This window comes from Aquila chrysaetos, chromosome 15 (genome assembly GCF_900496995.4).
Source record: "Aquila chrysaetos chrysaetos chromosome 15, bAquChr1.4, whole genome shotgun sequence".
NCBI classification, from domain to species: domain Eukaryota; kingdom Metazoa; phylum Chordata; class Aves; order Accipitriformes; family Accipitridae; genus Aquila; species Aquila chrysaetos.
The window spans coordinates 5,751,005-5,777,090 of record NC_044018.1 but is presented as its reverse complement, the minus strand read 5'-3'; the positions used below and the strand labels follow the sequence as shown (position 1 = coordinate 5,777,090).

The following is a 26,086-nucleotide window of genomic DNA, read 5'->3' as shown; positions in this document are numbered from 1 at the left end:
ACTCTGTCTGCTCTTTTCTGCAGTGTATTTCAGACTTCTGGATTGTCAAACCTTTGCTGGGAGGCTAAGAGCAAAGCTTTTGTGTGTTTTATGGTGGTGCTTGGCCCTGGTTGGAACAAATATTTTCATTGTTTTTGTAATATTTCAGTACTTTAGTTCTTCATCCCAGAAAGGAGAAATCACAAAACTAAAATAAATAAAAAATAAATCAATCCCTTGGAAGGTTGAAAAAATTAGAGGCAAAAAGAGGAGTTTGGGGGTTTTTTTATGAGAACACTAAAGAGAGGTTTGTGCTCTTCTGAAAGCGCAAGCTGAAATTTCTAGTGACTGTTTTTCCCTTTATAAAAGTTATACACTGCTATTGTGTTCTGAAAAGGTGGAATAATTAGGAATTGTGATATAGAAGAGGTCATACTGGCCAATCTGATAGCTCTTCTGCCTTTCAACTCCTGGAAATGAATACATACAGGAAGTATGATTTGAAAGATGGAGAAAACCGTGGTGAACTAAGACTGAAATAGTTCTTTCTTCTGCTGTGTCAGTCACTTCCCTAAAGATCTCTCTAATAAATCTTGGTTTGCCATGATCACCCATGCATTGACCTTTATACTCTCCAGGAAGTTTCCTCAACAAAAATAAAAAATATTTTGAAGTGACCGTTGATCTAGCCATCTTCTTGCTGCTCTTTGCTCATTTCTTGGTAGTTTCTGCCCCATGCAGAAACACTTATTTCTGAGAATGGCACTGCTGGTCTGGCAGCGACAGAAAACAACTTTCTTAAGTGGTCTTGTATGGAATTGTATGTCTCATGTTAAGTCTTCTTTAGCATAAAATGTTTAATTGACCTGTATCTCTGGACTGGGTAAATGGATGCAAGTTCTGAAGATCTATTCCTATTCTTCTTCCTTTGGACAGTATATTGAAGGTCATTGACAGGAAACAAAGAATTAAACCAACTATCCTAGTTGTCTCTGAAGTTTTGTGGAAAAGCCATTTATGAATCTTGAATTCTGTTATTTATTAGGTCAGATTTGTTGCCCTTTTTCCGTGTTCGTGTCTGCCCTTATCTTTTCCTGTCAGCTCTCCTAGAAGCCCTTTGTTTCCGAGTTAGTCTTTTCAGGATGAGCCAGGTGAGTTAGTCTACAATATTTGTTATTTCCTAAACATAGGGATACCACCGAAAAAAGGAACTCTATGGGCTGTATTACCTTCTGATCACTGCCATTGTTCTTCAGATTAAGGATTAATACCCAGCTATTGTTCAACTAAATTAATTCCTCCAATTACTCTTCTCCTGAAATGATTTGCTAAATCTTGATTTTCTATTCTCTGCTGCTGCTGGCACGAGGTTCTTTAAAGTCAGGGGGAATTCGGCTGTGACTGCTTTGCAAGTAGTACAAATAGGAGCAGATGTGTAGAAGACAAATGGTTGGTGCTGACCTGACATGCACACAAGGAGCATTTCGGTGGGGTTCACTTTCACTCTAGCACTAGGTCTAGTTGACTGAATGCCTGTTAGTGGTTGGAGTGCATCTTTTGATTTGGTTTTATCCAAAAGGAGTCCAGTTAGTGTGCTCTGAAATCATGCCACAGCACAAACCGATGTGCAGTAAGTGGGGATGAATGGGAGATTTATTTCAAAACCGCACCCCTGATCCAAACTAAAATGCTTCCATAGATGTATCCTTTTGTACCTGACTCAGACATCTCAGTAAATCCAGTAATGGGCTTATCTGGATTAGCCGGTGCTTAAATACTCCTGTGCATGTGGCCAAAAGGCTTCTTAACGTCACAACTGGACATGTTCTTTTCACATTAATGTTACCATTATTGTGGAGACAGTCATAATTGCTGTTCTTGTAACTTGTATTTATGTAGAAAAGTAATACCAGAGAAATTCAAGTTAGAAATAAGGCACAAGGAAATTAACAGTGGAACAAACTACCAAGTGAAGTTTTGCATTGTCTAGTTCTTGATGACTCCAAATGGAGGTCAAATGAATTTCTGGAAAATATGCTTTTGTCAAACTGGTTACTGGCCCAAAATAGGGGCAACTGGCTGAAATTCTGTGGTCTGTGGTACACAGGAGGTCAGACTAGATGATCTAATTTTCCCTTCTGGCTTTAAACTGTATGAATGTGAGCAATTCCCCTGATTACAGGACACTTTTGGCCATTGAAAACTGCAGCATCGAGCTGTCAGTTACCGGTAGAGAACATCTGCTATTCTGCTGTCAAGAAATTAATTTTAGGATATGACATTGTTGTATCATGGTTTATGATGCAAAGAACTTTATGTAAGCAAGGGAAAAAAAAAAACACCTCCTATAGCATGATTTAGATTAGGGCAACTGTGTATTGTAAACTTAGCCTTTGGTATTGCTTATCACAATTCAGATTCAAACTCAGGGCTGAAATAGGACTTTGTTTTAGAGTTTCAGTGCCAGGAAGGTTAACGGGTTATTGACAGCTTTAGGAATAAAAAGTCAGGGAGGAAATTAGAGCAAACATGTATCATGAGCCAGCACACAGCATGGCTGGTTTTAATAGACACGGCAGATCTTCTGTAGTAACGCCTCCATTAATAGTGCAGTTATCACTGTTTCCAGATGGCACGATCGTAAACACACAGAGCTTTTGCAGGGACCTATAATTTATCCTTGATCCCTTCCTCCTCTGGATTCACCCAGGAGGAAGGCAAGTGGTACCACAGCCCACCCCAACTGTTTTCTTTTTTTTTTGCCAGGAAGTGTGGGGTGGGGGCAGGATTACATCTGGGGTTCTGTGGAGCCCACCAACAGACTGCTCCGAGTCTTTACTGAACGAGAACATCCACTGCCGTTCTTAGCCACTTCCTTCTCACTTCACTGTTTCACTTGTACTGGGCTGGTCCATGCCCCATATTAGGAGGTAGGTTGCAGCTCCTCTGCACCCATTTTAGACCCTCAATCTGACTCTTCATTTTTTCTTTTTTTTCTTTAAATCAACATTTTATTAACTAAGTAGGCATCTGTTCTCAATGAGTTTTACTCAACCGCTGCAAAATCATCATTACAGATAACAACTTGTAAAATTAAGAAATGGGAGATGTTTTTAACTGTATTCTTGACAAAGCATATTCCTTGAAAAATTGATAAACTGCTCTAGTCTTCACAGTGAGTATGGGTTTGAACACATTTGGGAAGTAGAAAAAAAAGGGGTGTCTCCTAAAGAAGAAAACTGCAGCAAAAATATGTTTTTCTCTTCCTATCTACTAATATAAAGATGCAGCACTGTGAAAAAGCAAGTCTCAAAATATACTGAAATGATACAATGTTCTTTTCAGAAATTGCAGATCTTACTGTTTCTAGGAAGTAAGAGATATAGATGGCAATTTTAAAAAATTTCCTCATTGTAAATGCATTAAGAAATTTTATGCTTCTCAGTTTAGATCCCTGGGTTACCTAAGCAAGTGTATATGTCAAAAGAGGTATCTACTTTTGGCTTTTAATTGTACAAAAAGGAACAACATGCATTACCAGTGTATTTCTTTGCCATGTCTATCTTGCACATTTTGGAGGAAGGAATGGGAAAAGAAGGAAGGATCCAGCTTCTACTAAGCTCTGTTTGGTTTTGAACTGTTCGGGTATTTCAAAAGCCAACTCTGGCGCCTTAAATCTTGCTTTCATCAAGAAGACGATAATTCAAAATAGCTAGCTGAATTTTGGTTAGTATAGCCACAGGTCTCTTCATATCTCACTTTTTGCTATTTGTAAGTAAACACACAAGATTTATAGGATATTTTATTTCAGTTATTTTGACTTTGCCTTTCACCTCTTTGACCTAGAAAATCTAGAGTACTTTAATAACCAGTGTCCTTGTTAGAAACTTATTATGTGGCTCTTTTTGGAAAGCCAAGTTGAATATGTGGCATAGTGTAAGGAATTTTGATGTAAATTGTTTAGAGACGCTGTTGCTTGACAAACCTTTCTGAACAGGCTACATGGTAACTGAGAAATTGGAAGTCTTGGGGCTGGACTGGATAATGGACAATAGATGCTTTCACTTCTGTTGCCAGTTCACATCCAATCTGTCAAAGATTGAAAATTGTTCCCTTTCCATACTGGGCAAGTGGCCTGTGAGTAATTAGTTGGTTGACTCTGCCTGGTGCCTGATTACAATTTGCCCACAAGACAAAAACACCACCCTATTTGGCACCCTGGCCGGTCGCTTCAAAAGCCAAAGCTGAATCAGCAACCGTCTTCACTATTCTATTGCAGATCGGGACAGAGATATTTTATTTTGCAGTGTGGACATGCTCATATTTTGTTGTCCCCAGTTTTGTACTCTGTAACACCTGTCATAAGTACTACATGGAGCATAGCAAAAAAGGGTCATTTCCTTGGGGATGGATGAATTTCATCCCCCTACAGAGGCCCAGGATCAATGGTTCACCCCATCAAAAGCTCCCCTTGAGGAATAAATATCAGCCCAAAACACACTCTGCTCCACAATATCTCTGCATTTGCTAAGAGCTGTGTGAGACTTAGTCATGCATTTTCAGTTGACTCATGCCCAGCTAAAGACAAAGGGAGAAAATATTACAGCAATTAAGTGACACCAACTTATCAAGGAAAAATAGAAGCTTACTAGAAATGACAGCTTGTGAGTTCATCCAGTCTCAGAGCAGGGCAAACCTAGGGGCCACCATTTCTGGGACAGAAACCCCAGCCTTTCACAAGGGGAATATTTCCACAAAGGTGAAGTGGTTTTGAGCAATTTCTTCAGTGGACTAGGCACAAGCATGCTTCTCTTTGATATGAAGGTGACGTGTGCCCTTTTTTTTTGTTCTCCCTCTTGCTTTGTTTTCCTTAAGCAAACTGAATCATTACAGCCAAAAGAAAGAAAACTGCATGCTTCATTTATATTTAATATCCAAGATTGAACTTAAGCTTGTGGGAAGTATGAAATCTCCCTCAAGCTTTTAAGGGCTCTGCGCCCCGGGTGCCAACTGCTGACTACTCCAGTTTGGCATTTATGATCCTCCTGCTCCTATACACAAACACGGAATTTCTCTTGCATGGCCGGTGCCCCCTTTGGTATTGCCAAAACTCTTCTGTCCTACAACTATCATAAGCAGTAGACCCAGTTTTCTGTAGTTTTCTGCAATGACTGCTAATACAGTTGTAGAGCCAAAAGCTGGTTGGGAGAAAAGTTTTGGATGGAATTATATCAAGACAGAGAAGCCCTTCACTACTTTACAGAGGAGATGATGTCAGTAAGAGACAAGGACCTGCAGAAATAAGGTTGGAAAGAAAAACAGCAGAGAGAGAGAGAGACTGGGCAAAAGTGAGAGTGATGACTTATGGAAAGGTGGGAGAGTGGGCTAGGAAGCAAGGGGTGGATAAGCTGAACTGAGGGGGAAAGGCAGAGATAAACAGAAGGAAAGATTTAATTAAGGTTAAAGAGAATAGAGCTGGTAATAAAGAATTAGAAAAAAATGCTGTCATGAGGAGTAGAAAAAGGTGAACAGGAAGATTTGTTGAAAGAAGAAAATGAAAAGCTTTCAGGTTATTGGGGAATATCTTGTAGATTCTAAGAAATGAGTCAATGGTGGTGCACATTTTAACAAATGGAGAAGGAAATAAGAATGAAAAAGCAGAGAAGAAAGAAGAAATGTTTAAGTAGATACTATTTAAGGTTTATTTCTGAGCCTGCTTAAAGTTTTAGCCACATAGTTTCTGGTGAAATGACCGGAAGTGAAATAGCTAAGATCACTAGTTGGCTTTCAAAATCTCAACATTAGAGTTTATTTTGTAGAAATGTTAGAGATTATATTACTATTATGCAATCATATATAATAACTAATGGCAAAACATACAAACTAGTATCTATATATGTTACAAATATTGGCCACCATGAAGAAACATAATGGTCCAGTTACAAATTAAATATAGACTAACAGATGGTTCTATGCCTTGTCTAAAACCAGAAGCATAGGGAAATAGGCAAAAAGGATTTTTTTTTTTAATACCAATTCCGTGTTTGCTTGGGTTCTTTTTTATTCTGAAGTTTACTGCTTTTGAGATAAGATAATTATGTGTTTTGGGGAAGGAGTGGTTGAGATGAGGAAATGCCTCCGTTACAAATTGAACTTTTAGAAAGTCACACCTGCATTCAAGACTCAAGTGTTAGAATAGCTCCGGCATCCAAGAAAACACCGGGATTTATGCAAGGACAAAACATCCTGAGTACACCTAGGGTGACGGACTCTTTTGAACCAGACTGTAAGCAGGACAAAATGGTGCTTTGGAGCTCTAAGATCTTTTGAAGATGTGATTCCCATTACAGGTGCTGAGCATTTGGAAATACAACTCTGCTCTCTTAAAAGCCCAGCTGTGCTTCTAAGTCCATTTTAATTATAGCTGTTACTACCTATTGATAGGAGCAACACAAAATATGAGGCAACAGATCAATTCTTCACCCAAAGGCTATCTGTTATAAAGGCATGCCTGTGACCCTGTGTATATGACTATGTACCAATGTCTAAAAAACAGGTCTTAGCCCCACTGAGGTGCCTCAGATTCTTCTCCCCCTAAAATCATGATCTTGTGTGAGAGAGAATTTTCCTTCCCACCCATAAGGATTTGAGGGAGAAGGTGTTGAACCCACCAGCTGATGCAGCATGATAATCTGCAGTAATCCCTTACTAATTTAATCTATTTTTTCCATTTCATCATCTTAGCATCTGAAGCCTAGTCTGGCTTCCCTTGACCACTCACCCCAGAGTAAATGGGAGGCTGAAGAGTCAAAATCCTCACCGTAAATGGGCTACAATGGTGCGTACTCCTGCCCTGTACAATGAAAATCAGCTTGTTCGTTTACAGTACGTGCTGATGGAGGCTTCTGTGCAGTATCATTTACAGCCGTGTTGTCTTTGTAGATGCCTTCTACGATGTGAGAACACTGATGAGTGGAGGGGGAAGGGGCCGACCTTCCACTTACCATATGGAAAACATCTGTAACGGGCAACATAGCTCTTTCTAAAGAAATGTGTTGCTGTTTCATAGTTTCTTCAAAGTGTTACATAGACAAAAGGTATCAACTTGAATTTTTACCAGGGTTGACTGTCCCAGCCTCTAGAGCCGTTTACCGTAATACCAAAGTATTCTTTTAAACGAGACAGGCAGTAATGTTTTACACTGTCTCACACAAAAAGAATGTAACATCAACTGGAAAAGTATAGAGTAGTCAAAGTCCTCCAAAAATAAAACAAAAGAAACAATATCATGCCCTTTTATTGTGGCCCCTTAACTCTAGTCCTCTGAGAACAGCGCTGATTGATGTCGGTGATGCAACCTAAAAATTAATGTCAATTACCCAAAAGAAAATGCACATAAGCGATGTTAAGGGTCTGATTTCAGTCCACAAAAGCCAGGAAATTCAGAGCTACTGGAGAGCCGAAAACCTGGATTTGACATTCCCATCTTACCAGCAGCCATTCTGCTGGAGGGAAGAGGAGAAACAAAGAAAAAGGGAGTTACACTAGTACAATAAATAATGTGACTGAGACAACACGCTGTCTCTTTGCTGAAGTCTGGATCCACTGGGTCCCATTAGCTTTAAGACCAGGAACTGCAATGTGTTCTAGGTTTGGGGCTCAGTAATTCCCCTACCACCTTTCTGCTTTTTTTAATATAAACTCTTTATTGCTTTAGTAACAATAACGTATAACAAGACCTAACTAACTCTTCATTTACAGTAATTATTTACTGTTCTTGTATTTCCAGCCATCGGAAGTGGGGGTGTTGCTGTCAGCACGATTAGCGCATGTTATGGATTTGATGCAATAATTGCGCATCCGAACGGGATCGACCCCACGCTCTTTGATAAATGAACATGCAGTAATCGAGCTGTTCTGGTGTCAGCATGCACACAAATCAAAATGTTCCAACATCAAAGAAGTACTTATGAAAAAACTTTCATACAGGATTTAAATATTCCTCAACGTTATTAAAAAAATATGGGCTGCGATATCATGAAAAGCCCTTGATGGAGTTACAAGCGGGTAATCCATCTCCCTATTCGTAAGCCTATATTTAATGACTGAACAATGGCAATCAGCCAGAAGAATCTCATGGCCTGGCCAGTTTGTTTTCAGACAAGTATCAATTTCATAGATATGCATATAAATGTATGTCTTCTGTAAAGCAGGGTACAAAAGAAAAAGATGAGATGTGATACCAAAGAAGAGAGAGAGTTTGATGTGATGTGTCAGACTGCCGAGATATTGTTAGTCTGAACTAGCATTTCAAAATAAGTTTCATTTAAGTAAAGTGTGCCGTAGCAAGTAATGTGTATAAGTGGGTCTGTGGAGAGGGAGTACAGTATGAAAGTTCAGAGTCCGCCTAGTTACTTCATTTTCTTCACAAAGTAAATATTATTGCCCCCTCCGCAGACCAATCAACCAGAAATGACCAAAAGGAATTTTTAGCCAATTCTAGGAAGGACGTTTTGGAATTCTGCTATTCTCAGCAACCGTCCGGTGTCTCTGGGATGGCCCGTTTTGCCAAGACGTTAGGCAGGTAAGGAATAGGCAGACAGAAAGACATTTGAAAAGATTATGGATAACTTGAGCCACACATTAGAGAGACTAGAAGTTCATGGTGCCTTCTGAACCAGCTTTTCCAACATATGAATGTCGATATAATGTCATTTTAAAAGTACAATGTAAAAAAAAAGCCTGGCCTTCCTTGGCATCCCAGGTTTCTTAGTACATCCTTGCAGCTCGTAACTTGCCAGAAGCTCTTTGGCGGTGCAGCAGGGGCCCTTTTCTGTACAGGCTGCCTTACGCGGGAGCCTGCAAGGCTTTGATCGGTCTTTGCATGCTGGCCAATGTGCCGTTAGTGCCGTTAGCGCTCGTTAGACCTCTGTCTAAATAGGTGAAGGAGTCTGTCTGTCCTGCAGGTAGCCGCTGTTAGGAACTGCTGGGGAGAGACCCAGGTCCTGGGGCAGCAGGACCAGTCCCTGCAGCATGAGTGGTGAAGAGGAGGACACTGCCCGCTTTACGTGTCCCCACTTGCTCGTTTACAAATGAAGCCACCCACAGTCGAGCTCTTCATGTGCTCGGCACGTTTCGGCATTGAGATCCTAATTGTAGGCTGTCAGGAGATAGTAGTGAGCAGGGCCGCTGTCACACAGACCAAGTCAGGGGATCTGGTATTGTTCACAGATGACCAGATCATTCCTGTCATCAATTTTTTTCCTTCTCTTATTCGCTTTGCATATACTGAAGAAATCTGTTCTTCATACTACTTTCCTTTCCACATCCTCGTGCTTAAATCTGGCTTGAATGGGATAAATGTGTCATTACTTTGACATGGCTGGCCAATACTAAATGGGTTGTTACTTAAGGGAGGAGCATCTTTCTGTGATTATCACCAATTACAAGTAAAGTGTTAACTGTTCAAAGGAATTAACTGCTCTGCTTTATATTTTTTACAGGCACGTTGCATTCTTTGCATAAGGAGTAGGACATCCTGCATATAATTAAAGAATAACTTTTAATTGCCTAAATTATAAATTCTTCCTGTCATCAAAAATCAAATAACTGTATCAATATATGCCTGGATTAAAGTTCAAATTAGGGATGGAGCTTTCTTTTGAAGGATAAGGGCATTTGGCTTTCATACCTAACGGACCATTTTTTAACTTTGGATTCGATCCTGGTCTTCAGACGTTCAGGAAGGACCAGAAAATGTGTTTTGATTCGGGGCTATTTCTAATATAAATGTCATAAGAGCTGGTAGTGCATAATAATTTATTCTGCTGCTAAAGTATTGTTTTAACTGGTTAAACTGCCTCAGCACTTGGGTTTTTTCTCCAGCGTGTTGCAGAAATACACGTGAAAGATCGATGGGATGCCATTCTGCAGCCTAATCCTAGGTAATTTATTCAGTTTTACCTGAGAGAAAGGTCCAAATATATGTTCTTCTGTTTTTAATCAGTCCAACTACAATTGATTCAACTTTTGCCTGAATAAGGAGTGAGTAGAAACTGAGCAAGAGCCTCAAGATTTGGCTCTTATTCATTAACCTCAGGGCAGACTTCATTTTGTATGATTTTTAAGCTATTAAAATGTTGGTTGGCTTCCATTTGAGCTCAAATTCCTAATATCACCAAATAATTATGTGTAGATGATGAAATGAAAAAACAGGCATGTAGTCTCCAAACGCGCATTTCAGTCTGGGTGGCTGAAATGGCTCATAACATTCAATGCATGAAAATGGGGTGGATTGAATAAATTAGCAGAATCACAAAAGGAAACCACTATAGGAAATAGTTTTACACGTGTAATCACTGAAATACTCTAGTGAATGTGTCAATCTGTACTAAATAAATATATTTGTTTATAGACATGCTCTGTATTAGCTTCCACTCTTTCACAGCACTTTGCCAAACAAAATCCCACTAGAAGTAGGATGTTCGCACCCGAGCAGGAGTTTCTTGGATAAATATTTTTTCTATATTGAGACCAAAACCACTTCTACAAATTTCAGACTTTGATTGAAATAGTATATTTCTTTTGCTTTTTTTTTTTTTTCCCCTTTTTTTTTTCCTTCCCATCTCCTCCACTGGCAACCACTGATGCATTACCTTAATTCCTCTTACCTCCCACCGCTCCGGTGAGCAGGCACCGGGCTGCAGACAGAGTGCATCAGTCAGTAAGGAGCACGGCTAGAAGTGGCCGCACCCGAATGCCGCCACCAGCAAAGGGCCTGGGAGCCTGAGAAAATTTCTCTGTTTACAGTCTGACTCTCTCTCTGCCCTGCGTTGTTGGTTGGGTTCGCATTTCCCCGGTGAAATGCTCCATTGAATCAAAGGGAGAATAGAGATGCTATGCCCTCTGCAGAGAGCATTCACAGGATGTTTTCAGGGGGTGGGGGAAGAGAAGTATGTTGCAAAATGTCATTAGATGCTCCTTTTCATTACAATTTCAGCAGTTTTAGGAAAAGAATGTAGGTGAACTGTCTTGTTTTGCCCCAATAATTTAATTTATTTCAAAGTAATTCCCGCTCCTCCTATCCGATAACTGCCGATTTCAGCATCCGTTTCTGTACATCTGGTATTTTAGCCATTACAATGGAAGATACAATGTAATGAAAATAATAATTATGGAATAGCATACAGTGTTTTCAAAATGCCATGTATTAGCTCTGTAATCAAGCAATCCTCAAAAAAGGTTTTTACTGAGTGATAGTATTTCTGTTTCAAAGGCAGGGGAAATTGAAACACAGAGACATTAAGTGGTTTGTCTGAGGCCACACAGCAAGTAAGTGTCAGAGCTGGGAGCTGAGCCCAGCCCTGGCTCCTGCCCTTGTACTCAGACGACTGTACCACACCATATTCTTTCCAAATAAATTTGCTAAAAATCATATGCTGAGCTCGTGAGCAGTAGTGACATGGAGGGGGAATTTAACCTCTTCTGTCACTTCCTACAGAAAAAAAACCCTGAGCCTCTGCAGCAGTAGAAGGAAACCTTAAAAAGTCAAGAAATGCCATCCTTGGAGAGAGGGAGCCATCCAGGTTATGTCATGCTGAATTGCTCTCAGGTTGAAGAAGGTTTTATTATGAGTGGTATATTTTCACATGGGAGTGCTGTGACTGTGCCATGCCCTGAGTCATAAACCAGAGGTTTCAGTATCTAACCATACCTAAAGTCTTTTCTGTGTCTGTCTCAAGGCTTCTAGCTGTAACTTCATTCTCAGACATAATAAAGTTGCCCGCATACATTATTGCTGCCGTACAGCTAAAGCAGCAAGTTGAGACACATCGGAAGAGGAGAGACGTTGGCCTCTGAGCAACTCAAAGCGTTTTGACCAGTTTGACATAAGGTGGTAAAATTATTAGTGAACTAATTGCGATGCTCGCGAGGAGAGCGGGAATACTCGGGAACCCCTGCGTTTCCATTGCGGTGGGGGGATTAAGCTTTCCCAGTTGCACTGGGGTCCAGCAGGTTGTATCCATCGAGGTCTGGTGCCCCGTGGAGACCTGCTGCGTGCTTTGCCACTATCATGGCATGGGCAGACAGTTACGGGCCGTTAGACCCACGGCAATAATAACTTGCTGGATTTTGGCTTGTTCCGCAGGAGAAGGGGCTCGCTCCCTCAGACCAGGGAAGGGTGGTGATGGAGCCCAGCTACAGGTTTTGCAGCCCGGGGGAAGGAATTTCTCCCTCTGACTGTGAACGGAGAGCAGCGTCTGGTTGAAGTGGGGCTCAGAGGAGGAATTTCTATGTGTGCTAAGCAGCGTCGCCTTTTCTCTGACAATTAAAAAGGGTTTCTTGCTCTCAGACAAATAAAGCCTATTAAAGCTGGTGGCAGTGATGGGAAGAACTTTGTGAAAATATGTTTGTTTTGCAAAGCTGGCTGCCAAGTATTGTTTTATAGTTCCATTTTTTTCCTTCTTTCTCCACTGTTTACAGTACCCTCTGAGAAACTTAAAATGATCTCTCCCTACCAATTTTGTTCTTTTTTTCTTTTGGCAGACATTGGTACCCCACTCCCACACCCCAGTTCTTGCTGCAACAGAAGCCATGATCCTTTTGCCTTGTTTTTCTTTCTTATAATACCAGCCCAGCCCTGAGAACAGCGTTTGCTAGTTAACTGCAGCATTGCAAATTTGGCCAAATGAGCTGAAGGACAGCCATACAAGCCCTACATTTTGTTCTCCTTCCACTGGTGGTATTGCATGAGGTGTCTGAAAAATACATTTGGTCCTTGTTTTTCAGAGATCCTATGTTTCCATCAGCCTCGGGAATGTCGTTATTCCCAGTAGCAGAGAGCAACAATAAAAGAGCTGGGTAGCTGAGATCTAGACTATGTTCTTTAACAGACTTGGATGATATATCTTGGATATATCCTGTTCCTGGACACAGCAACACAGTTTTATGTGATTATTGAAAAGGTTTACGCCGCTGGCAGATAAAAGGTAAACCAAAGCCCAGAACTGACTTCGCTGGAAAGCATTTTGTCACAAGCTGTTGAAGGGTGGTTTACTGAAGCAGTGCTTTTATCAGTGCGTGATGTTCGTGGTCGCCTACGTGAAGCGTGCTGGTGATCTCGGCCCCCCCCCTTTCCCGGAGGCAGGTACTCACGGCGGGGAGCCCGCTGCTGTCGCTGGTGTCTCACTGGACGGCTGAAGACTCAGGGAACAGACCTGAGGAATAAAGTTGTTTTGTTGGCATTTCTTACACCTAACTGCCGTTTCTCGGGGGCTCGCTTAAGCACAAATGTGGTTGTGCTTCCAGAGGGACCATTACTGTAAGGATAAATGGATGCTGTAGCTTTCAGCACAGCGGTCTGGCCCCATCGTAAATGAAATCCATGAGATTTCATGAGTACAGCAGGGCAGATCATCCAGAGCGTCGTACAAGTTCGTAATCTACTAAACCTGGGTGTTCACAGATATATATTTGGGATTTGTTATTCATTATTGACCATGTACTAGGTATTATATACATAAAACGTTCCCTCACCCTCTGAGTAATATCAGACATCTGTGCTTTGGCTACTGATTAAAGATGGGTTTGTAGAATTAGAGCCTTCGGTGCTATTGTTTTAAATTGGAGAGAGAATTATCCGTTATATTTCTTTTGCAACATGTATGAACTTTTAATAAGAAGAGTTTATGTCCGCACAAATTTATTTAAACTTAAACAGAAGCAACTAATTCTAAACAACATATGGATTTTCTTTTTTAAGCAACGTTGCTTATATTTTGCCTCCTAAACTAATTATTATTTTAATCTCTAAATAAGCTGACAGTTCTTTGCATGTGGTTTGTCTATGCAGGCTGGGAAAAATTAGAGGAGTAACCTTTTAATCACAGGGGTTCTAATGTAGATTTTTTTATGTACAAAGAGCTATGAATCTGTCCAGGAAGACTTGTTTGATATTATGGCGGGCTAATGAAATTTCAAAGTTAACATTCCCCAAATAAAATGGAAAGAAGACACAGGGAGAAAAGGAGCAGATTTAAAATTAGAGAATCTTTGTGGTTTATGGGTTCCAGGTTATTTGGAATGGAATGAAAGTTAATGCTACATCCTTTTTTCCATCCTGCCAGCCAGTGTCTGATCCAAGAATGTCTCTTATTTAAAGGGCAGGGCTCCCTCCACTGTTCTTAAATAAAGGCTTTCACTGTCTGAGATCCAATCCTCCCTGATTTTCACAGTAACATTGTAAGACTGCATGAAGAGAATTATTTAATGAAAAGAAGTTTTGCATATGATTCCCCTATCATAAGCCTGTTCAAGTCATATGGTTCGATTTACATTTATGCAAATATAAGAGAATAGAGTAAAATTACCAAAGGAGGAAAGGACCGTGGCATGTCACAAACAAGATGTGCCTATTTGTATTTATGTTTGCTAATGAAGTTCAGCCAGGACTTGCTCTTTGATTTGGATGTCTCTGTCTGCCATTCCACTTTATGCATTGTAATTAAACCACTTGCCCACACACATACAAGAGGACACCAAGAAAGGGAGACTTGAAGTTTTAAAAATGCTGTTCTATAACTTGCTTATACAGGACCTATAATTCAGGATTTATCATCTTTAAGTGATACAACAGACCTGTGGTATGACATTGTGCCTTAGCTTTAATGTAAGCAGAACTGCAGACTTAAACCAGTGGAGGATTTGGCCCAATAAACTTTAGTGTCTGGGATGCCCACTGGAGGTGTTTTACCCTAGACTTTCCAAATTTTATCCCCAAAAAGAATTAAACATCAGCCCACTCAAAAATCACAGCTGTTTCTTTTCCTCGCCAAAATTATTCTTTCTCATCATCCTACAGCTGTGAAATTATCCGCTGGTGTAAATTGTTAACTGGGAAGCATTTCTAGCTAAGGTGCCTGTTCAGAAGTCTTAGTTTCTAACCTGATATGTCACTTAATTGAGGAGTACTCACATCTTCAGGTTTGGCTGGGACTTGTTTCTGTAAATCACAGCTTCAGTATATTTTGTGTTAATAAACACGTGATTATCTGCCCCTAAATTGGTCGTATGAACTCTTCAGTAAACTGTTTCATTTCATGTGACCTACTGTACTGTGAGGACGGGAGTTTTGCTGCCCTCTTCATGGCATGGTTCTTGGTGGTCCTTCGTAATACGCTACCTCAGGCCACCACTACAGGAGAGACATGGGACCAAAAAAGAGAGTAGAAAATGGATGATTTTTCATGAAATTTGAAGAGTTACTTGAGCATCGCCTCTTGTTCCAGGTTGCCTTTTTAAGCTGGTAGTTTTCCCTTCTTTCACCAAACTAAAGGCAAAGCTTGGTCTTGCTTTTAGGTGACTGACAGCAGTGAAGACCGCTCATCTTTTCTGCTTCATTGTACCTCCTTTCAGACTTGGAGAAAAAACCTGTCTTTATTTATTAAATAATGATAGCATTCCCAGAGAAGATCTTTAGATCAGAATCCAATGTGCTTTGATAACTTGAAGGAGCACCATTTTGAAGGTAGGGTTCCTATACTACAGGCAAATAGAGGATGCCTGAGATGCCATGAGAAGGTTCTTCACCTGATGCCTAGATGGGCTGGGATCAGGACTGGGAAGTAGAGGACTAAGCAGCAAAATCAGCATGCCTCTCCCCTAAATGGGAGCAAGTGGCAAGAGTGGACTGGGCAGGCTGAAGGTCGTGTGTCTGCTTTCACTTTGGTCCAGCCTGCTTAGCCTCTGGTTGTGGATAGCAGCAATCTGTCCTTTCACCTTTAACGAGGTCAGAGAAAGGGATGAAAAATCTTGTCATATAGTAGCAAGGAGCAAGAAGAGTTTCTGTGAGAGCTAGATTGGCCAAATAAGGTTATATCAACTTTTCAGAGCCTGGAATCCTTTCTGGGAAGGTGAACTGCGTAATTTGTGCCAAGCTAGGTGATTTCCCCTGTCTAAAAGGTGGTCCCTTGGCCACCTGTGCACAGAGCGGTTACAGTAACGGCCTGACGGACCTTCAACCATGGCAAAGAGTCAGGCCACAGCAGGAAAAATCAAAGCACAGGCTGGTAGACAGTAAATTTTGAGAGACAGCACACAAAAATATTTGGATGCAGTAGACACTTTTCCAAAAAGGGCTCCAGGAGGGACCGCGGGCTTATGTTATCTCCTGACATTGGGCTATAGCAAGACGTATCCAGCAAAATGGATGCAGCTATGGCTTGCCATTTTAATCCCACATCAAGAGTCTGCATCATCCTCTATCTGTAATTCTGAGCCAAATAATCGTATTTTTTTTTTAAAAAACGGATACTGCCAAAGTGGCATAAAGCACCCAAACGTGTCATCCAAACCCTTTACATTATATCAAACCACATTAAATGACTGCCACATACATACGAACTCTCTCTTGCAAGGGCACATACACATGCAAATTTTATAAAAAACATCTTGTTCTTTCTCTTCACAATTCTTGGCATGTAAAGATATGTCTTTTAGTATCACAAATTCAGCTGTATGTATCGTAAAGATATACGGTGTAACTCAGAACTATGGGATCACTGTAAAGTAGTTTTGCTATGCATAAAAGCATTTCAGAGGTTAACCTTTATTATCTTGTAATGTATCAAAATACGAACGAAGTCTTATCTTGGTATGGAACGGGATGAATCAAACTCCCTCCTCTGAAATACTGATTTTCAAAACAGTTACCTTTAAGCTGAGGTTGAAGGTAAAGATTGTTTCTGGGTAAAATGCTTCAATTTATGGCTAAATTCTGTAATAAAATATGCATGTATCAGAATCACTTTCTCTGGCTAGGGAAGGAAAAATGTGTTGTTTTCATTATTGCTGAACTTCAAAATGGCTTAAGGAATTTTGTTGGTCCTTTCCAAAGAAATTGAACTTCAGGCAGAGATTAAAGTAGAGGAAATTTCAGCCCAAGGGCAAATGTTTCAGAAAGTTTAAAGAATGTGAAACAGGGAGTTAAGTAGGAAATAGTTTTCAATCCTAACTATAGCCACACTAGTTATAATATATTGCTAAATATAGACTGGTGGGTGTGTCCAACTTTCTGAAGGTGTTATCCTCCCTCCTCTGAAACTTGCTTCTAAAATGACCTTTTCAGGGATATAACTAACCGTATAATATTGCCCATGTTGGAAAATGTTAAACTTCATTATTTCCCAGGTGAGCCCAGCCAAGCCCAACTTTGCTTTGCAACCAAAATTCCTTTCACAAAATTCAACCTTTTATCTTTCATGTGGATCCAACTTATATTCGGGTTCATTTATCTTCAAGCAAACTGCACAATAGCCCTGAATGTTTTGTTTATGTGTTAAAGGTTGTCACTTGGGTTATAAAGCTCTGTAAAAATATGGGGGTCAAGGAGCTAAAAACATTACTTTTGCATCGACTTCAAAATGCCAGCCATAATGGTTTGGGCAAGCTGCAGATCCAAACTCCCTTGGACTTGATGCTTGTGGTTGTGGGAATATATTGGATCCTTTCAAAATTATTGGCTAGTCTGTTTTTGTGCATTTCATGTTTGGGTATAGAGTCTTTGGATTTATTTTTCATTTTGTTTGCGGTGATACTGTCATGTCTGATGACTGGCTATATATCCCAGAGCTAATATTCTGCTCTGTGACTTTAATGCCATATGCTGCTAGATCTTTATATTGAAGTATGGTGTTAATGTAAAGGATGCTGTAATGAACATCTTGTACATATTTCCTTTTGCATATTCAGTGTCTGTAAATGTCTCTCTGAATACATGCTTGCTGTTTTTGAAACCATTTCCTTACAGTTCAGTATAAATACTATTTATAGACAAAGTTGTTTGAGGTTATCCTTTGCTCTTAATGATACTCCTCTAATTCTAGTTTAGGAGAGGAGAAATTGATCTCGCTGAAATTAATTCGGAAATTGGTAGAGCCACTAAAAATGGGAGTTATATATGGCACTTCCTAAGTGCTTGAACTTAAGAGGTACAAAATAAATCTGACGAAGCACTAACTGTAATGAAAGAGATGACTATATTTTCATTTTCAAAACTGAATGACTGCTGAAGGTGAACCAAATAAAGCAAAAGTATTTAAACTCCTTTCCTCTTTGAAGATATCATTAATATCACAAAAAAACCCCAAACCCCAAGCAATACATTTTCAAACTGAGAATATCCCCTTAAAATATAGGGTTTCCAGTGTGCCTGGCGTAAAAAGGCATACTTTCCTATATTGATTCAGAAGAGATGTTAAAAATGCATGAAAGGTATTTTAGTGAGACAGTGTCACAGGATCTTTTAAAATTGTTTTCTCAAATGCTCTTTAACCCTTGTGCTTCTTTACCATTGGAAACACTTGATCCCAGGTTACAATATACGGGATATCAAATTATTTTGTACTGACCAGAGGGCCTTTAAGATTAATTTGGTTTTGGGGGGTGGGGATTATACCAGTGTCTGTTTATTTGGCTTTAGACTCAGACTATAAATTAGGTTTGGAAAACTGTAATTATTCAGTAATTTTTAGACTATTAAGATAGGTTAGAAATGATTCTTGAACATAGTGAATAGAGAACACGTGCTTATAAAGGACAAACAGATTCAGCATAATAGTGTGTTTTTGGCCTCATCTATTTTGCAGGCAATTAACAAAATAGGATGTTACATTTTTGCATATCTCTTGCTCTCCTGAAATAGAGCCACTAACCACTTGTTAACCACACTGATTTTTTAATAGACAAAGTGGTCGCTTATAGCTTCCCCACCAGAAATGTTCAGATTAAGCACACTATTAGATTGCAGCCAGAATAGTCTACAAAACAGGAAGAAAGCCTTGCCTTTCTCTCTGCCTTCTTCCCTTGTTTAAGTTAACGTGATAATTCATTACAGATTTTCTCTTTCTTTGACAGAGTGCCTACCGCAGGAACGGGATGACTTTTCTCGCCTGCTAATATGGATGTGGCTGCAGCAACAGGAAAGACAGTGTTATATTAAGGTGATTTTCTTTTCCCCTCCGTGGAAGGAAAAAAAAATACAAGCTCCGATGTCTCCGTGTACCAGTGAGTGGGCTGGTTTGTTGTGACTATCTGCTGGCTGACTCTGTCTCTTTTTCCAGCCCCCTCAATCGTTATTCTTGTTTACTAGCTGGAACATTTAGCTAATTAATGGCAGGATGTTTGGGATAGCGTGTAGGTGGACAAGAATACAGATCAGACAATGCTGAAGTTTGCAGGGGACTTGCTGCTGTCAGCCTCTTTCTGAAATAGGATGTCATTTTTATTTAAGTGTTTGGAAGTCTGTATGTTCTCCTAGAGATGTTTTTTTGTAAAGCAGGATGGGGCAGAAAGAGGCCAGAGATAGACTGGGTTATATAGGTTATATAAAGGTTATATAGGTTCTCCTTGTGATTTTTACAAAAAGAAAAACTGTTTTCCACTATTTTCCACTAATTTCTCTCAACTAATTTTTAAGTGTTCAGACAGCGTAACCCGGTTTAACCCAGTGAGCGGCTTCTTGATGAGAGTAATAGCGAGTTCAGATCCAAAGATATTCAGAAAAAAGTTCAGGTAAACTGTACTTTACCAGTTAGAGGCTTGTCTTTTTGCAGACCCAAGGATAGACTAAGTGGTCAGTCCCAAGTTCTCCATATTTACATCTCCTAAGGCTCAAGCCATCACTCTCTGAAATCAAGGAAAGCCTTTGCAGTGATTTGGCACTGGATTGGGCCCCTGTTTAGAAAAACACATCCTAAAGTATTGAAATAACTGTGTCTGTCCCAGTGGTTCTAGGCAAAGGCTTAACGTTATGTACTTGCTCAGCGTTTGCTGCAGGAAGCAGATGTTGTCTCTGTTGTTGACAAAGGCAGCGTTACTGTTGGATTTGGTTAAAGAAGAAACGGGCTCTTTTTTGCCTTTTTTATATTTTAGTTCACGTTGTTTGTTTTCAGATTTATTTTTTAAATCTCAGTCCCTCCCTCTATGCTTCTTCCCGTCCCCTGCTCCTCCAGCCTTTGCTGGCCTCACAAACACATTCATTTCTTCCCATAAAAACTGTACAAATATAGAGCTAACCACGATGATGCTTGACCAGAGAAAAGGGCTCGTGCTTCAGCCCGTCATCGGGATCTACAGGCATGTACTGCTTGTGTCCCTGCGGTACCCCTCTGGCCCCGGGGTCTGCTTCAGCCGCTCTTAGCCGAGGCTTGAAATCTAACTTAAACCTCAAATTAAGACAGAGCACTCAAGGGATCGAGAGGAGATCAGCAAAATATTACTTTTCTCCAGTGCAGCCGTCCTCCTCTTTTGTGCTTAGTATGTGAGGTCTTAATTTTTACTCCCACTGTATGCTCTTGTGGTCATTTGTAAGTGGTTTTGTTGCCCTGCTTTCCTGGACCTGCTTGCAAAAACTTTTAGAAAAAAATATATATTTTAAATAAACAGAAGAATGTCTCTTCTCTTCGCAACCAAAATATCGTGAAAGTGAACTTTGTACATCAAATATTACTGCTGTTCATAAATAGCTTTTTTCTTTCACCTGCTTACGCTTCTGTTTTCTGGAATTATTCTGTGTGTAAAGGACTAAAAGTAATGTGTACAATGCAGTGTATTAAACGAGGGGGGGAAGTTTTCTGATGTTCCATCTGTGCTTCTTGAAATATATGATTAAACTTTTCTTTTTATCATCACTCTTATTTTTGTTGGCGTCCTTAATCATGGAAAATTATATGCTTGCTGTAAACATCCAGACTTTTTAAAAGGATACCAGCATTTATTGTATTTGGTTTCGATCTGCAGGGATACAGACAGAAGAAACCGTTTCAGGCACTGGGTACTGGAATCAAAATTCCTTCCGTAGCTGTATCTCTCCCAGATTTTACATTTTAAAATATGCATAAGCAGGAAAAATACTGGCACTTATTTTTTACTGGTCTACTTAAAGTCCCAGAGAATGAAGACTCAACATACATTTCTCTCAGAAATATGACAGATCATGTTTTTGTTGGTCTGCCGTATGTTTGTCTATCTTGAACAGTCTGACAGGCAATTATTTATAAAATCTGGGTTTGCCCAGTAAACCCATATAATAACCTTTCACTTCTCTACACAAGTCAGTGAGCTGAATTTAGAGTAAAACAAGGTAGGTTATGTCTCCCTATCTTGGACTAACCCAGTTTATTCTTATTTTGGGAAGTAATCGCTTTTTTTCTCATCTTCGGAGTTTTCTTTAACTCTGTTTAAAGCAAAAATGAGACCACTAGGACTCGTGGTGCATACGGAGTGTGTCTTTGCACCACTTTATGTGCTGCAGAAGCAGAGATGTATGTTTAAGCTGGGACTACACTTAAAATTATCTTAAACTTTTTTCTTTATTATATGTATAAAAATCAGTTTGAGGTTCAATTAATGGCTGCATACGAATAGCTTTGTGCTTGTGTAATTTCAGCTTGCAAATCATTTTGATACTTAGCAAGGATTTATAGTAACTGAATCAGGTTATGCTGATTATTTAACACGTTATTAGTCACCTGAAGAAGGGAAACAGAACCGATTTCAGTGGAATAAGACTGCATAACATTTAAAGGAGTATGAGATCTTCTCACAGTTCGATATCTGCCTTGCTGTGTGGTTATATTACCTAGGTTTTTTTGGTTTCCTTAGTCCAGCCATCCACAAAACAGGGATAATAATTCAACTTGAAAATTGTCAGAGGTGAGGCAGGCACGACGCAGATTTCTAATTGCGCTTCATCTCATTTCCTGACCTGTCCTTCCTCAGGCTTTCTTCCGAGAAAATAAAGCCCTTTAAAAGGCTCTTGCCTTCATCTGGAAATCGGGAGAAGCTGACAGTGCTCCATATTTCTCCGGAGACACTCAGGACCTTGCAGAATTTGGCCCCCCCTGGGTTTTCAGAGTACACTTCTCTTTGTCGAGTGAAGATCTCACTGGGGGGAAAAAGAAAAAAAAAAGGGGGGGGGGGGGTTTCTGGCACTTCTTGAATTTAGATGAACCTTAGCGTTGTATTAACGTTCTGCCATCAGCCGTGTGTAGATCTCATAAAATGTTTTATAGCTTCCTGTCTAGCTCATACAGAATGTTTCATAGTACATAAACACTTCTACTAATAATTTAAGAATAAATAGATAGTGACATTAGTCACAAGTCTAACCTCTAGTTGAAACTTACACAGTTATAGGGGTTTTTTTTTTTGCCTAAGTGAATCATCTTGTCCGAGGTTAGGCTTTTTATACCTCTACTATATATCTACACTGAGCGGCGGTGCAGCTAGGGAAACGCGGTGGTGGCATGCATTAAATCCAGGGCTTTATTCGGAGGGCACAGAGCCAGCGCAAAGCAACGGAGCCATCCCTGAAGGAATTGAATGTAAATTTGATGGTTTAAATGAGGCCAGATGCCTTAAAAAATTATTTTGAAAGCTGTACCTTTAATGTAGCTCTTAACTTCTTTTTTTTTCTGCTTAAGATAACGACGTTGCCTTTACAAAATAATAAGAAAAAATAGCTCTCATCTATTGTGGGGAGACAAAAATCAGATAGTTTGACTTCTATAAATCATGGAAATGTTGGCAACTGAAACAAACTTTTAGAAGGCAGTTGACTGCAAATTTGAAGGAAACCTTCATATTTTACTGTTAAAAGCCTTTTAACTGTCTAGAGAGCACTCTGAGACACTACATTAATAGCCATTCTTCAGTAATCAAGCTCCATACATACTATTTCTCCTAAACAAAATAGATTAGTAGTGGAAGAGAGCTGGAAAGATAAATAAGGACAATCAAGAACTGAAATTATAATAATACAGTTTCATTTTACATTTTATAGCTCTCTTCTGTATTTGTGATTGATAATTCATCTTAATTCCTATCAGACAGAAATATTGGCACAAGAGTCTTATACCAATATCTGTGTATTTCTGGACTAGTCTTCATCCAGATGCTTTGCAGATTTTCTTACTGACTTTTGTGAAGATGTGATGTGTCAATCTTTGGTACTTGTATGACTTTGATTACTGCAGTATCTGAGTGCCTCACAGTCTTCCATGTATTTATGCCCGCAGCACCACTTTAAAATAATAATGGGTTGTTATCTCCGTTTCTTCTGAGGCATGGAAAGGCTAAATGACTGGCCCTGTGTTGGGAGACCTGGGATGCTTCAGAAAACCTGGATTTCCCAAATCCATACTGATGCTCTCAGCTCCGAGTCATCTTCCCTCTGCAGTGAAAATGATAGGTGTATCCGAAAGCACATAACCCAGCCCCACAGGTTAGGAGAGAAAGTGGCAAAAGCAGTATCCAACTGGATCTACGAGAGGAATTTGGGGAGGAAGAATGCAATCACTCAATTTGGATCCAATCCAGGACTCAAAGCTTTAAAACCTTCTGGCTGAAATGTGCCACAGCCACTTAATGACCTCGTGCAGAAACATAAACGTTACATTTCCACCAAAACACGGACTGCGGGACACTTTCCCTCCTCCGCACTCTGCTGGATTTCTGCATCAGAAATCATCACGAGGGACGTACTCATTAAAAAAATCCTACTTTGGCAGTGCCAGAGTTTTCGTGCCTTGATCTCCTCCCAACCTGCCTTTGCATAGGGCACCAGAGCTGCAAGAAATAATAGGAGAAACACAATTAAGAAACGTAAATGCCCTCTTTTAAATGGGGCAGCAGCTGCGATGGGTGTTCACAAAGATAAAGTAAAAATTTAACTTTTAATAAATGAACTGGGTCTGAATCTGATCAAGTGCAGCTGAAGTGTGGTGGCTGATTTTCAGCCTATAACTAGACCTGGAAGAAGAGAAGGTGTAAGATACCTGAAGCCATAGCGGGATTCAGATAGTCAAGAGTCAATAACGCAAGTTGGCTCAAACCAGTTCTGTTTAGCTCTCATTTCCATAAGTATTTAATTAATCTGCAAAATAAATAAAAAAAAACAAACAAAGAAACTATTGCATTTCTTGTACTGACATGATTTCTTCAGATCTGCAAATGAAATGGCAGCAACTGTGTGTCAAGCTTAGGTGAAAACAGATCTGAAACATCGCTGCAGAAGGAGAAAGGCGGCTTTTATAGGAGCAAGGCTCCAGCTGAGCTGCTCTCCCTGAGCTCCCTTGCTCAAATCATCGTGTATCTGCTGATACCAGTGCTGAAACCTGCTGCGCTTGCACAAACTTTGTTGTAGCTTCGAGTAAATTATTTCTGTAAATTAGATGTGATCTGTCTAATGTTCTCCATGTCACCTTGCCCTTATTTCACTATTAAAAGAATTTATATTCCTCTGTTTTGGAATGTTATCAACATTTTGCTAGTCCTAAATTTTCACTGTTCAGCAGACTTGGGTGTAGACAGAACACAAATAAATTGAAGCAATTATTAAGGGGTGCTTTTAGCACCTGGGAAAGGGTGTCTTTGAAAGTCAGTTTTTCCATGGAAGGTGCCGCTCTTACTCATCTTCTCTGGGATGGTGGCAAAATTGATACATGGCTTCTGTAGGGCTTGAACTTGTACAACAAACAGCTGAGGTCAACCTTGAGGTCTCCCTCAAACTCGTATGCATCCCACTTGTCTCCTCACTGTGCAAATCAGACACAAGCCCAAGAGGGAAAAAACATGACAGATTCTTCCACTGGAAGATCAAGAACCGCAACACTGAATATTCCAAGGTAAGACAAAATAAAATAACCTTGGTCTGATTGGACTCACCTACATGTCACTTGAGAAAATTTTTTTTTTTCCTCCTATTTGACAGTTACTTCGTGATTATTTCCACACTTGGGTGATCAGAACTTTGTCCTCATATGTTTGGCAGTGAAATAGTTAAGAATAGTTATTTCTCATGTGCGGTCAGGTTTCAGAGTCAATACAGTGGTAAACAGCTCTCTGCCTTTCCGCAGCTGTTGTTTTTTGACTAGTGGGTTAAGAACCTTTCACATATTAAGGGCAAATGTATTTTGGAGCAGTGTCTGAGTTGTTGTTACTTTTATTCACAATACCCAAATAGGTATAGCCAGCTAAGCTAGTCCACATTGCTCTGCTGATGTGTCCAGAAGAGAGAGAGTGTATGAATATTGTCCTTGTAACAAAATCATCCAAGAAATGGCCAAAGCTCCATCCACACATGGGTTAACGGGAGCAGCATGAAGATTATTCCACCAGGACTCCGGAGCTTAAATATCTGTTAGTCTCTATGCTCAAAACCCTGTTAAACCTCTTTGGACAGGTGTCTGTGAAGTAGAGGACTATATCCTCGTGGCTGTGAATGGGGCTTATGTAGGAAATTAACGTTGCCTTGGGATCAAATGTACGCTACTGTCAAACTAAATGAGAAGAAGGAAAGGCTTGGCTATGGACTGTGAGAGGAGATGTGGCCGTGCTTGCAGGTTACAGTCTCCCCAGTGTTATGGCAGTGAAGATAAAATTTGGTAGAAGCAGCCAAACATTTGAATTTTTGGCCAAAGTCCAAACCTTCCCAGTTTTTGCCACGGCTAGTTTTTATATGTGTTTTTTACGGTGTTGAAGTTGGGCTTGTAGATGATGCTGGGTTCATTTTTATTTTGTTGAGGCTTGTTTTATTTGCACTTTGGTATGTATTTGTGGTGCACAGTCTGAAGGGATTTTGCATCTTAGTTGGTTTCTTTGGTGGTCCTAAAGGCAGGGCAAAATTAATGCAGCACTTAAAGAGCCTGTTATTAAAACTTTATTCAGAGGTGAGCAGGAGGAGCATAGAAAATGTGTTTATTTGTATGCATATATATTAAATAAATATGAAAATATATATTCATATTTTTTTCAGGAAGACTGAATTCCAAAAAAGCAGCTCTGCTTTTCCAAATCCAAAAGCAAACTTGACCCTGTTTTGATACCTCCCTCTCTCTGCGATGAAAGTAGTTTATCTTTGTAAAGATAAAGCTTTTTACTTTGTGGAATTGATTTGATTGTAACCTTTGGTTTCTTTGCTGTCTGTATTACTCACTTTTGTCTTGCACAAAGTTTAATGTCACACTGTGGATCTTTAAGAGCTTGTGAAGCCTCATGAAGTTTTAGAAAAATAATCTCTGACCTCCTGTATGAAAACGGCGTTTTTGAA

At 39.9% G+C, this 26,086-nt stretch overlaps 1 protein-coding gene across 9 annotated transcripts in view; it reads left to right on the top strand.

Moving 5' to 3' along the window:
• The window catches only part of SUPT3H (SPT3 homolog, SAGA and STAGA complex component), a 282,301-nt gene extending 261,635 nt beyond the window's left edge, over positions 1-20,666 (top strand). For all 9 annotated transcript variants that reach the window (XM_030037308.2, XM_030037306.2, XM_030037305.2 and 6 more), the window contains one exon: positions 18,892-20,666. In XM_030037308.2, the coding sequence (XP_029893168.1) occupies positions 18,892-18,933 (42 nt within the window). In that variant the 3' untranslated portion in view covers positions 18,934-20,666. The remainder of the gene's footprint in view (positions 1-18,891) is intronic.
• The last annotated feature ends 5,420 nt before the right edge of the window (positions 20,667-26,086 follow it).